The sequence below is a fragment of the Myotis myotis genome, unplaced genomic scaffold, assembly GCF_014108235.1.
Source record: "Myotis myotis isolate mMyoMyo1 unplaced genomic scaffold, mMyoMyo1.p scaffold_m19_p_2, whole genome shotgun sequence".
NCBI lineage: Eukaryota > Metazoa > Chordata > Mammalia > Chiroptera > Vespertilionidae > Myotis > Myotis myotis.
The window spans coordinates 50,567,222-50,581,650 of NW_023416324.1; the positions used below are offsets into that span (position 1 = coordinate 50,567,222).

General features: G+C 42.2%; 1 protein-coding gene across 1 annotated transcript in view; it reads right to left on the bottom strand.

The window, feature by feature from the left end:
* Positions 1-239: 239 nt before the first annotated feature.
* Positions 240-14,429, bottom strand: part of NEGR1 (neuronal growth regulator 1) — an 885,164-nt gene continuing 870,974 nt past the window's right edge. The window contains exon 7 of the mRNA XM_036351917.1: positions 240-858. Within this exon, the coding sequence (XP_036207810.1) occupies positions 734-858 (125 nt within the window). The 3' untranslated portion in view covers positions 240-733. The remainder of the gene's footprint in view (positions 859-14,429) is intronic.

Consider the following 14,429-nt stretch of genomic DNA (forward strand, 5'->3'; position numbering starts at 1 on the left):
CTTTAGAGATCAGATATGGTTTAACTTTATCATTATAGTTTATTTTTGTTTTCAATTGTAGTGTTTGGCAATATGTTTTTATTAGTTGAAGGCAAAGAGAGAAATACTTCATGAAGGCACACCCATGCTGAACTTACAGGAAAGAAGCAGAGCTGCACAGCCAATTATATTACAAGGCTCATTCCTGAAACCTGAATATCATGCGAGCAGAAAAATCTAGATATGTGTGTGTTTTGAAGAAATGATCTGAAGGCAATACTATTTGCTTTTTTTTTTTATCAAAAGAGAAAAAAAATGCATCTTTGTAAATGCGGACTGATTCTTATTGAAACAGGGAAATGAATGCTTGTATTGCAGCCTTAAAGAATCACATATTCACTGCAATATTCGTTTTTGTAAACTACAGCCTGCAACCTAGCAGACCATGACTGAATGCTTTTGAAAAGTTGTAGGTTACAAACATGAAATCACAATTAATATCCTCTAAAAGTAATTTCAGAGCCTTCACATCTTAAAAAAAGGACAGTGTGCACTGCTTCACAAGGTAATGTAGCTAGTCAAAAAAAAGGATAGAATTGAAGTATTTACATAATGAGCATTCTACAGAAGGCGATCATCCCCTTGCAAGCGCTGCTGATTATATCCCACGCTGCTTTTAACAAACTGTACCCGATTGGATCCAGCCATCAGCACTTTCAGAGGATTCTTAAGAGCCTTTTATGGGTCTTTAAACTTATTGTAGAATGGCATTCTTCAGGTGGAATATGCTGGTGAAAGAGGACAGTGTCAACACAAGGTACCAGCAGGAGAAAAGAACGTCGGCGCTCCCGGTAATTCCATACTGGGCTGTACTTGGAGCTGGAAAGAAATGGAGAAAGACTAAATCAAAATCTAATTCGTGTCTTTCAGGATCTTAACGATAATCAAAAGGCAGCTGTGTATATTGGGGAGAGCCCTGGTATCGGAGTCAGACAGAATTAGGTTCACATCTGTTTCTGCTGTAGGACAATGTGTGACCTATTCGACTAACCTTTCTGAGCCTCATTTTTCTTAAGGAGAAAAACAGAAGTGATATAATCCACTTGGCAGGGCTGCAGTGAGAATTGGAGATGAAGTACTCATAATAACACATTGCACTGGGCTGAACTCATGCTAAATACTTACTATTTCACAGCTAACATTATTCCTCTTATATGCATTGTTAATATTTGTAGTAGTGAACGATATTCACTCATGCATATTCTTCAAAAACATATTTTTATTGAGATAAAATTGACGTATGACATTGTGTAAGTTTAAGATGTACAACAGTGTTGATTTCATATGTTTATATATTGTAATATTATTACCACCATAGTGTTAGCTAACACCTCTATTATATCATACTAGGGGCCCGGTGCACGAAATTCGTGCACTGGGTGGGTGGGGGGGTGTCCCTCAGCCCAGCCTGGCCCCCTCTCACATACTGGGAGCCCTCAGGCGTTGACCCCCATCACCCTCCAATCGCAGGATCGGCCCTTTGCCCAGGCCTGACGCCTCTGACAGAGGCGTCAGGCCTGGGCAGGGGACCCTCATTTCCCCCATCACTGGTTCTGCCCCCAGCCCAGGCCCGATGCCTCTGGCCCAGGATTCAGGTCTGGGCAGGGGACCCCCAGACCCCTCTGATTGCTGGCTCTGCCCCTTGCCCAGGCCTGATGCCTCGGCCAGAGGCGTGGACCCCCATCACCTTCCGATTGCCTGATCGGCCCCTTGCCCAGGCCTGATGCCTCCGCCAGAGGTGTCAGGCTTGGACAGGGGACCCCCATCTCCCCCCGATCACTGGCTCTGGCCCCCGCCCAGGCCTGAGGCCTCTGGCCCAGGAATCATGCCTGGGCAGGGGACGCCCATCTCCCTCTGATCGCTTGCTCCACCCCCCGCCCAAGCCTGACGCCTCTGACCCAGGCTTCAGGCCTGGGCAAGGGGACCATCATATCCCCCCAATCCCCGGCTCCGCCCCCCGCCCAGGCCTGATGCCTCATCACCCTCCGATCACCAATCACCGGATCGGCCCCTTGACCAGGCCTGAGGCCTCCGGCAGAGGTGTCAGGCCTGGGCAGGGGACCCCCAGCTCCCTGCAGTTGCAGGCTCCGCCCCTGCCCAGGCCTAACGCCTCTGGCTTAGGCGTCTGGCCCCAGCAGCGGGGACCTGCAGTGGCAGCAGGGGGTGCGGCGATCGTGGGCTTCGCTTTAGGCCCAGGCAAGGGACCCCTAGCTCCTGGGACTGCCAGCTTCGACCGTGCCTTTGCCCTGCCCCCCAGCTCTTAGCTCCCCCCTGGGTTTCTGATCACTGTCAGTGGCAGGGGGCTTCTTCCTGCTTTCCCTTTCGCCTCCCTGCATTGTGCCTACATATGCAAATTAGCCGCCATCTTGTTGGCAGTTAACTGCCAATCTTAGTTGGCAGTCAATTTGCATATAGCCCTGATTAGCCAATGAAAACAGTATCACCGTACGCCAATTACCATTTTTCTCTTTTATTAGTGTAGATAATTATTATTTCTTTCCTGTGGTGAGAATAATTAAGATCTAGTCTACTAGCAACTTTTAAGGTTATAATATAGTACTTTTGACTATAATTACTATGGTGTGCATTAAGTCTCCAGGACTTAATCTCTTGATGAGTTCCAAGTTTATACCATTAAATAACAATCCCAAATTTCCCCACCCCTAGCCTCTGGTAAACACCAACCTACTCTCTATTTTTATATGTTCAGCTTTCTTAGATTCAACATATAAGTGACATTATACATATATTTGTAAATCTTTTTTACTGGTAAAATATTGTACTAAATGCTGCAACAACAAACAAGTTCTCTCTTCCAACAATGTTTTTGGCGGTGAAGAAAGATATTCAAAAATATAATACAACCCTAGAAATATCAGAGTTGCATGTGCAAACTTCAATGACACAGAAAATTGTGTATTTAAATCTGTCTGTGCAAAGGAGGGATGAATTAACAGAGAATTTTATCATAGGAGATGGTCATTTGGGTAGAGGTTACAATATATTCAAAAGCATGAGGAAAAGAGAGAGCACAACATATATTCTAGGATCTAAAAGTAGATTAGTATTGTTGCACCATGAAAATGGAGGCCTGAAGTAGAGGGAATTAAAACTGGGACTCTAGGCAGATAGAATGATCTTAACTATAAAGAAAAGAGTTTAGCTCTTTATAATAAAGGAAGTTTTGAAGAATTTGGAGCTGTTGAATGATATGATTACATTTATTTACACATTAGAAAGATCACTGTTTTATACATGAGAAGCTCATGTGGTACCTGGCTAACAGACATTTTGAATATTTACTGAGAGATTTCACCCAGAGACTGACCACACCTTGGGAGTCTACCGAATGAATTCCACTTCATTTCACAAGAGAATAGTTACCTCTTTGAATGCGAATTAAATTGTGTTCCAGAAATTGAATGTCGCAGACATGCTCAGCCTTGCCTGAGACTGATTCTCACTTACCATAATAATTATAACAGCAATAATAAAAGAAACCTCAGCAACATACTTTTAACTACTTTTTCTTAATGAAACCTGGATTTCAAGCACTGTTTTCTAATACAAAATAAATAATGTAATAAAAATATATTATTTCACTGCCAAATCCATAACTCAAACCAGGAAGCAGTTTTAGTCACTGAATTTGAATTACCAGCAGGTAGTTTTTAATGGAACTTTCACCAAAGACTATATTTCCATGTTACAAGAAGAATAAATTGCCTTGTTTATACCTCTAAGAAATTAGAGGGGATGACAGATGCATTGGACCCTGCCAGTGGGAAGTTTTCTTCACATTACAATTGTTGGTTCCAGGTGAATGAGATTCAAGGGCTAAGATTACTACTCTTTAGTAAACACAGAGCAAAATCAACTATTTAATGCTTCTATTTGCATCACAAATGAGTCCTAAAGAATGAAAAGATTATGAAGAAAACACATCTTTATCATTGGACAAAGGTTTGATATATAACAAGTCTAATATAAAACCACAAAACTCCTTAAATTACTTTCCTTGTTCAAGCTTAGAAAGATGTTGTATTTTTAAAAATATAAATAAATATTTAATTGGTCTGTTGCCTTCTCAATGACAGCTATTTCAGAGTTATTTTTGCTGTGGTTTTTAAAGAATCTTGAGTGCAATCAAACCAGTATAGCAGGACTAATAACAAACAAAGCATATAAAATGATTTCATAAATAAGAAATAAATCCCAAAAACTAAACATGTATAACAAAGATAAAATTTTATTATCTTGACTAATTAAATAGTGCATTAAGTGGGTAGACTATAAAGGGCCCTCAAAACTCCATATCTATTCTTTAAAGTGCATTTTGGGGGCAATCTTTTCTAAATCTCCTCTTCTCCAACAGGCTGAGTAGATTACCCTAGTGTGTCATTAGGTCACCATATATATTTCTTTTTATACAACTGTAACACTGCACTGCTAATATATTTATACATAATCTATTTTACTAGATTGTAAACTCTGCCTGTTCATGTTTTATTTATTTTGATGTTTCCAGACACAAAGTCTGGCAAAGTCTGGTACCTAGTAGATGCTTAACAAATGTCTGTTGAATGAACAATTCAGTTAAATAAATAAATAGGTCAGAATTAAAAGGGGTATTTTTCTCTTATAAAAGGACTTTCTTCTAAGGCAGTGGTTCCCAACCTTCCTAATGCCGCGACCCTTTAATGCAGTTCCTCATGTTGTGGTGAGCCCCAACCATAAAATTATTTTCGTTGCTACTTCATAACTCTAATTTTGCTACTGTTATGAATCATAATGTAAATATCTGATATGTAGGATGTATTTTCATTGTTACAAATTGAACATAATTAAAGCATAGTGATTAATCACAAAAACAATATGTAATTATATATGTGTTTTCTGATGGTCTTAGGCGACCCCTGTGGAACCCAAAGGGGTTGCGACCCACAGGTTGAGAACCGCTGTTCTAAGGCAAGCCACTTGCCTACAGGCTAGAGAGTCTTCAATACACCTCTTTCAGTCATCCAGCAAATAGGCACTGAAGTAGGTACCAGGCTCTGTACAAAGTACTGGGAATACAAAGGCTAATATGATAAACATGGTTCTTTTGTTCCTTAATTCCATATATGGCCATATGTACTCTATATTCTCCTTTTTATCATATACCTTCAATGCCGTCTTTTTCCCCTACATGCTTTTACCTTCTACCCAGTCTCCTATTGTGTTAGATAAAGGTATATCAATAATATATTTAAAAATTAAATACTACTTTGCAACTAACAGAGTATATATTTGTCCGTTGATTTCTCATATTGATGTACTTTTTAGTCTTGTGAATGCAATACTTCTATTAATCCTAAAATAAAGTAGGAACCTGTTGCTGCATTGTTAGCATGCAATTACTATAAGAAATGAACTGTAGAATAGCTATTGACAATTAGTAGGCCAAAAAACAGAGTGGAGGTAGTCAAGGGAATGTGAGGTCAATTACCTAATGCCAAGTCATCTATCATGATTCATACTCCTTAAGTAGATGTTGAACATCTTTCATGTGCTGGGAATTGAACACAGCTAAAAATTAATACAACTCAATCTCCACACTAGGAAAGGTTCATTCTAGTTCAATATATAAATAAAAAATCAAATATAGAACATTAGAATATATGTAGTGAACAAACATGAGAGGGCTCTCCAAAGAGTCATGGTAGAGGTGAGTAGTCTAGGTGGCAGATACAAATACAATTATTTTTCACAAAATGCAATGATATACACATGCTAGTACATGTATATCTCACTGTAAAAAAATGGTGGCATTGGGGTTCATTGACTTGGGGTATCCTATTACTATATAACCTTAGTTCCATTGACTGATATTTATTTATTTTTTTTTTTTGTGTGTGTGTGTGTGTGTGTGTGTGTGTGTGTGTGACTTGTTGACTCAGTGATTTAGAGCACAAGACCAATAGCACTAAACGTAGGAGTCTCAGTGCTATTTGGACTAATTAGATTTGCTTGGCATGTTAAATCCCAATCAGCTACATAAGAAATTATAGGAAATCTTAAGAAATTACAGAAAATAGCTGTTAGTTATTAGTAATTAGTTATTAGAAATTAGCTTCAAGACCCAGTTCAAGTATCCTCTCCTTTGAAAGAGAAAACTCTTTATAAAATCCCACTTGCCAAATTAATTTGGCATCATTTTTGATATCTTATTTACATATCAATTTTTTTCATTAGACCAAGAATGTCAAGCCAAGATTTATTATATGCATCTTTATCATTGGTATTGAACAGAGTCTGATACTTAGTAAATGTTCACTAATATTTATTGAATACTGATAGTCCATTTCCCAAACTATCACCATAAACATACAAGGAGGTACAATGCCTTGAACACTTTTCCCAGAAGAATATTGCTTTTCACCATTCATTGTTTACTTTCTAAGACTTGTACAGAGTCAGAATACTTCCCTTCAGTATTTGAGCAAGAAATAAATCTTGAGGCAGCCCATAGAACGGAAGAGCAGGCACCCGACTTTGTACCTCATCCTCTTTCAGCAAGAGACTGGGAGTACAGATAAACTTATGGCCCTTAATATACATCTGAATTTCTTAGGAGACATCCAACTGTGCCTTTGGGATGGTCATATCTTTTTTATGTTCTTTGCCATGTTTTTAGTTGCCTGAGAATATCATACTGCTTCTCATCCTAAGTAAAATTAGGAGGAATAGGACATGTGAGGGTTTTGGTTTCATTCTGAGTGATATGGAAGCCTTAGGAGAAGTTTGAGCAGGGGAGGTTAGCTGACAGTTTTAAATAATTGCTTGGGTATCTTGTGACCAACTGACTGTCCTAGCAGATGCGAGTAGAAGACTATGTTAGCCTGAAACCTTCAGGGGTCTCCACTGACTATTGAGGGAAGCCAAGGCTCTGTAGCTCAGTATTCAGGGCCTCTGTTATCTGGCTCTAGTCAACTTATCCAAACTCATGCACACTCAGCCCCAGTCACACGACCCATTTTCTGAACACAAAAGTGTTTTTATTACTCCCTGTCATTTGCACACTCCATACCCTTAAGCCTAAATGGTCTTCCTTCCTATTTCTCTTCTTTATACATCAAAGTCCTACTCATCCTTAAAGATCTAAAATACCACCACCTCCAAGAGGCCCCCCTAATATCTCTAATAAGAAGTGCTAGTCTTCTTATTCCTGATTTCAGAAACAGTTCTTTTAAAATTTATTTTATATATATATGTAAATGTATAGCTTTCTCTTCGGTTTATAAAACATACGAAGTCATGGAACATTCCTCCTTATAATGTGAGCATCTATATCTTTTATAAATGTGTTCAATAGATGTGTATGACAATGAATATGGAAAAATGTTCTTAAATATGTATTTATATAATTCAGGACAACTTCTATAAAATACTTCATTAGTTGCTCCTATGATTTTTTTTACTCTTAAGACAAAGTGTGTGAGAGGGAAACTGTTCTCTTTCTTTTCTACTATGTCTTTAATTGTCTTTTTTTAAAAAAATTGATTTTAGAGAGAGAGAGAGAGAGGAAAGGAGAGGGAGATATTTAAAGCACACACACACATACACACACACACACACACACACACACTCAGAATGAATTTGCTCATTCATTTAGCAAATTGGATGTGTGCTATGTGCTAGGCATTCTCTGAGCAAAATAGAAGTGGCCTCTGTCCCCATAGAGCTTTCTCTTTAGCTTAAGATGTTGTCCATGAAACAAGCATATTTTACTTCAATCTTAATCTACACTTGGTTAAGAAATCATTGTTTCTCTGCCTATACAAACTGTCCTCCAAGTTATCTGCCAAAATATGTATTCTCTTCATTTTCTGGGTTTATTTTATTTAATGCCATTTACTGTACTGTTAGATATTTGGCCATTCTCCTGGTTTTCAGGCTCCTTGAAGGCAAGGAGTATGACCTCTTCCTTTCCCCTTCCTCTGTCTTTCCCCGAAGAGAAGAGTGTGGTGCATGGCCTTTAGAAGTGGTTCCAGGGCTGATCTAGTGCTGTGTTTGGTTTTGGCAGGGCTCCCAGGCCTGGAGCAGAAGGGCCTGGGCTAGTTGTGGAGTCCAGGCCTTTGGGATCTCTCCCAGTTGTCAACAGGAAGATCCAATCTGTGTTTTAACACATATCTTACATCTTGTCTAATTATAATTATCACCCCCAATTACTTACAGCTGCTGCATATTATTTTCAGTGTTGGCAGTTTTCCCTTGTATTGCTCCAGTTTTTATTTTTAGGCAAAAGCCAATGTAACTGAAATATTTAGTTTTGGTATAATACCAATTACTTGCCTAGGCAATTTTCTTATATTACTCAAGTTCATTACTCAAACTACTAAGATTCTTGTTGCAATCTTAGGTAGAGTTACTTAAGCTACATTAACTTTGCTTCCATAAGTAAAAACTGGCCTCAACTTACGTTTTACTGAGGAAGATTATGCCTTAATGAAAAAGTGAATTATTTACACCTAAGTTAGACTAGACCATATAAAAGAGATTAATGTGGATTCAAAATACAGTGCACATTAGTTTACTCAGAAATCACGCACCACTGATTCTATCCAAAAGACAGTGAAACTCCGTTTCATTACATACTGTGGGAGGCATTTGCTCCACAGATATTTGAGTCCTCTCTTTGGGGAGATCTGCCTCTTAACCCCATCAGTAGATGGAGGAGATACCCAGAACCTCAGATGACCCCCACACTTTTTTTGTATTGCTTAATTCTGCCTAAATACTTGGGGGAGATTAGGAGAGTGGAAGAGCCCTAGAACAGGATATGCTTTACAATAGACTGTATAACTTTGGGTGTGGTGTCTGGAAGAATCAGACAAGTCTCAGCACAGATAACATCAAATCATTATTCTTTTTTATACTATTTCCTGGGCAATCATATGGCCCAGGCCCTACTATGGGATGTGTTAAAAACACAGCACAAACCATGTCTTCTCATGGACTTTTCACATCTGGGGCACAGTGCCTTCTGAGGGAAGGGCTTTGTTTGTGTAGACATTGCACGCTCCTGTACTTAGACCCTCAAGATCTTCTGCTTCCCCTCTGGCTTTGGGGTTGAGGAATGCCTGAGTAGCATAGTTGTCATGTGGCCAGGGCACCGATATATATACTTACGGATTCCTTTTACACAAAACACCTTTATTGTACAAATTTCGTGCATGGGGGCGGTGGGGGGGTGTTCCCCTCAGCCCAGTCTGCACCCTCTCCAATCCGCGACCCCTCGGGGTGTCCGACTGCTGGTTTAGGCCTGATCCCCAGGCAGTCGAACATCCCTCTCACAATCCGGGACCACTGGCTCCTAACTGCTCACCTGCCTGCTTGCCTGATAGCCCCTAACTGCCCCCCCTGCTGGTCTAGTAACCCCCAACTTCCCCCCTTGTTGGCCTGATTACCCCCACCTTTCCCTCCCCCATGGGCCTGGTCACCCCACTCAGCCTGCTGCTCAGTTTTTTGGTTGCTCCTCACTATCCCCCCTGCGGGCCTGGTCACCCCATGTGTCCTGCTGCTTGGTCATTTGGTCGTCCCTCACTAACCCCCCCTACGGGCCTGGTCTCCCCATGCAGCCTGTTTGGCCATCTGTTCGGTTGTGATGGTCACTTAGGCTTTTATATATATAGACTAGAGGCCTGGTGCAGAAAAATTTGTGTACTCCGGGGGGGAGGGGGGGTTCCTCAGCCCGGCCTGTGCCCTCTCGTAGTCTGGGACCCCTCGGGGGATAACGACCTGCTGGCTTAGGCCTGCTCCCGGGTGGCAGAGGGCAGGCCCAATCCCAAGGTGAAGCCCCTGGTCGGGCTCAGAGCAGGGCAGATTGGGGAGTTGGGGCGCCGCCCCCTGTCATGCACAGAGCAGGGCAGATTGGAAGGTTGCGATGCCACCCTCAGTCACGTTCAGGGTAGGGCCGATTGGGGGGTTGGGGCACTGCCCCCTGTCACACTCAAGGCAGGGTCGATGGGGAGGTTGCGGAGCCACCCCCTGTCACGCAAAGAGCAGGGCCCATCAGAGGGTTGGGGCTCTGTATCCTGTCACGCACAGAGCAGGGTCGATCAGGGGGTTAGGGAGCTCCCCCCTGTCATGCGTAGAGCAGGGCGGATCAGGTGGTTGGGGCACTGCCCTCTATCACCCACAGAGCAGGGCCGATCAGGGGGTTGGAGCGCCACACCCTGTCACACTCAGGGCAGGGCCGATGGGGAGGTTATGGCTCTACCCCGTCACACACAGAGCAGGGTCCGTGTGTGTGTGGGGGGGGGTTTGGGGCACTGCACCCTGTCACACACAGAGCCACAGGGCGATCGGGGGGTTGGGGAGCTCACCCCTATCAGGCACAGAGCAGGGCTGATCAGGGGGTTGGGGTGCCTTCCCCTGTCATGAACACAGCAGGGCGGATAGGGAGGTTGTGGCCCTGCCTCCTGTCACACACAGAGCCGCAGGGCGATCAGGGGGTTTGGGCGCTGCCCCCTGCCACACTGATCCCGGTGCCAGGAGGCCTCTCGGCTCCGCTGATCCTGGTGCTGGGAGGCATATTACCCTTTTACTATATAGGATAGAGATCTGGTGCACGGGTGGGGGACAGCTGGTTTGCCCTGAAGGGTGTCCCGGATCAGGGTGGGGGTCCCCACTGGGGTGCCTGGCCAGCCTGGATGAGGGGCTGAGGCCTGTTTTCAGGCTGGCGGGTGACTGAAGCTCCCAACTGCTCCTTTTTTTCTTTTTTTTTTTTATTCTGGGCCTGCTTTAGCTCTGAGGCTTGGCTCCAGCTCTTAGGCCTCGGCTGCTGAAAGCAGGTATCTGGTTTGTTTGGGTTCTATAATCGAAACACTGTTTCAACTCCAGCTCTGAGATCCCGGCTGGCTGAAAGCAGATTTCTGGGGTTTTGTTTAGCTTCTATATTTGTAACAATGTTTCAAACTGCAAGCTCAGAGGCCGGCAGCGGCAGGCGGGGAAGGTTGGAGTCCTCCGTCACTGAAGCAAGCAAGCCTCATGTTTGCATCAAGCTGCCTGGCTGCCGGCCGCCATCTTGGCTGGCAGTTAATTTGCATATCTCCCTGATTAGCCAATGGGAAGGGTAGCGGAGGTACGGCTAATTACCATGTTTCTCTTTTATTAGATAGGATAAGCAGTTCTCAGACTGGTAGAATAAGGTTTAATTTATGAGCTGCTATTATCATAGCCAGCTTTGAATTCCTGTCAGTCAGCCTTTGTTTTTAACATTTTTAGAAAGAATTAGGCTAACCGGTGCACATTGGTACATTTTTTATGAAATTTGAGGTCTACGTTATAGAAAATCTGTATGTAGATGCTTATTTATGTTCATTGCAGTATTATTTACAATAGCCAAGATTTGGAGGCAGCCCAAGTATCCATCAGAGGATAAAAAAACTGTGGTACATTTACACAATGGAATACTACTCAGCCATGAAAAAGAAGGAAATCTGACTCTTTGCAACAGCATGGATGAACTTGGAGAGCATTATGGCAAATAAAATAAGCCAGAAAGAGAAAGAACTGCCACATGATTTTAGTTGCATGTGGAAGCTAATGAACAAAATAAACTAACCAACCAGATAGAAACAGACTCATTGATAGTGAATAAGCTGACAGCTGTCAGAGGCGAGAAAGGTTGTAGGGCTGGGTGAAAATAGTGAATGGATTAAGATAAGAAAAATACAAAAACACTCTGAGACACAGAAAAAAAGATACGTATTCTAACATTTTACATTTTTACTTTTTCACTTGGTCAAACTATCTTCAACACATTCCAACATCTTTTACAGACCAAGCCTTCGCCAGCATAAAATTATAGAGTACTTATTTTCACTGAAAGTATTTCCACTTTGATTTATAAACAACGAGGGGAATGGCTAGAGAAACCACACCATTCCTTTGTCTCTCTGACTCATGGAATTTTCCTGGCAGCTTGTTCCCAGCCACCGCTAAGCTGTTTCTCTGGCAGACCCCCAGCCTTGAATCTTTTCTGTTTGCTGACTAGCCATGTTGCCAAAGTTCATGGTACATAGCCCTATTTACTCAACGTCAACTACATTAGGAATATTAAGCATTTGTTTGATCCTGCTATTACCTATATTGATAAATCTGCCTACTTGTAGATAAATACTTTTATCTGCAAATAGCCAGCTAAAACTCTTCAAGAGAAACAAATTCTGCTGCCCTTTTCTGTCCTTCATATTCATTGAAAATGTTTCAAAGCTTGAATTGAATTGTTCACTGATATCTTGTAAATGTATTTTTTTTTTATTTTTTAGCAAGTCAGAAGTGATTTACAATCATCTATATATACTAGGTCTTCAGGAGAAGTGCGTTGCCAAAAGAGATGATTTTGTAGAACCCTAACTGGTTCTTTGAACTTGAGCAAAGCACAGTTGTTCAATCCAGGTAGGTTTGCAGATGGGTTTCTATATATGTGCTATTACATATTTTGGAGTATGTGTGTCTATGTGTGTGGAAGGGAGTATGTGTGTTTTAAAAGCTGGCTTTTTGTGTGTGAAATATTTACCCAGACATACAATACAAATTGCCTTGACTACATAGGTTTTTAGTTTGGGCCTTTAAGGAATCATTTAGGTGAAGAAAAGAGGTTTTCACAGCAATAAAAATAGAAACCCAGCTGTGCTCTTAAGGTCACTAATAGTCACTGCCATCAGCTGTATCATCAATGTGACATTGCTAGTGTGGTGAAAAAAAAAAAAAAGGGAGAAGTTGCAAACCAGTAAACACTGTTGCAAGTTGAAGGCATTTTTAAGGTCTGCATGTGAGGTTATGTGAGTGTGAAATTATTTTTGATATAAGTGTTTAAACTTGGAGCTTTGATGATCAAATTGTCTTGTTTATTACATTTTATTCTTTACCTCTTTTGTGTTGGGAAGGTTATCCTAAACTAGCTTCTTTTCTGTTATTCTGCAACATTGTTCTTTAAGAATGAAAAAAGAATTTCAGAAGGTTTGATTATTTCTTCCATTATTTTTTGGCGGGGGGGGGGGGGGGTGGAATACTCCATTTACCTTCCAATTTTTTTCTTAACTTTTCAAATGCAATAAAGCCAGTGATTACCTGGCCTGTAGTTCTGATTCACTTAAATTGCTCCAATTGTTATGCTCCAGGTTGATTTTCAGTGACTCTCAATGATTCGCTAATCATTTCCATTATACTTGGGCTATTTAAAAAACCTTCATAACATCCAAGGCCCTCTGTAATCTTCCTGAAAGTACCTCTACAGCCCTATCGCTGACTGCCCTCTGACAGGGTCTTCTAGTCACAGGAGGCAGGAAGGCTCTTCATTCTCAGAAAATGGCCAGGCACTTGTGAATTTGCTCACATACTGCCTTCCTCTGGGATTGACTTCTGTATCCTTTATTCTAGAATATGTTAGAATAAAACCCATCTTTCTATGCCTATCTCAAATGCAAACTGCTCACAAAATTAGACTCTGTCAGAACTTTAGGGATTATTTATTTTTTTAAAATACGTTTTTATTTTTTAAATATATTTTTATTGATTTCAGAGAAGAAGGGAGAGGGAGAGAGAGAGAGAGAAATATCAATGAGGAGAGAGAATCATTGATGGGCTGCATCCTGCAGGCTCCCCACTGGGGATCAAGCCTGCAACCAGGGCATGCACCCTTGACCGGAATCAAACCCGGGATCCTTCAGTCCACAGGCTGACACTCTATCCATTGAACCAAACCAGCTAGGGCAGAACTTTAAGGATTGTGGAGGACAGCCTAGCCTGCTGCCGCAGGGGTACAGGAGTGGGAGCCCTCTTGCTTGTGGGGTTCTTGGGGAGCCACTGAAATAGCATTTTCAGAAGCCTCCACGGCACAGTTATATTCCTTGGGTTGTCATGTCCCAGTTCTCCCAAGCCAGTCCTGAAAGAGGCAGCTGGGACTTCAGCAGAGCCAGAAGCTGGGCCAGTGTCCAGAGTTTCCCTTCCATGTTGCAGCCGGGTGTGGGTCAGCATTCAGGCCAGATTCAAGCCTACCAGTCCATCTGTGGAGTCCCACATGGCCCTGCACCATGCCGCACAGGGAGCCCAGACCCCTGCAGCAGGCGTCCTAAGAAGATGAGAGGGAGAGAGAGAGAGAGGGAGAGAGAGAGAGAGAGAGAGAGAGAGAGAGAGAGAGAGAGAGAGAGAGAGAGAGAGCCACTGACTCGCTCCTAGGTTTGATTGATGGGCAAGTACCTTCCCATGTCACTCAGACCTTACTGGGAATGTGTCTATCTGGTCTTCCCTTTCACTCCTTTCCTGTTAAATATTAACAATGGCATCAGCGCAACCCTTCAGTTTTATAGATGAGATGAGGCTGGTGGAGATTGAATGATGTG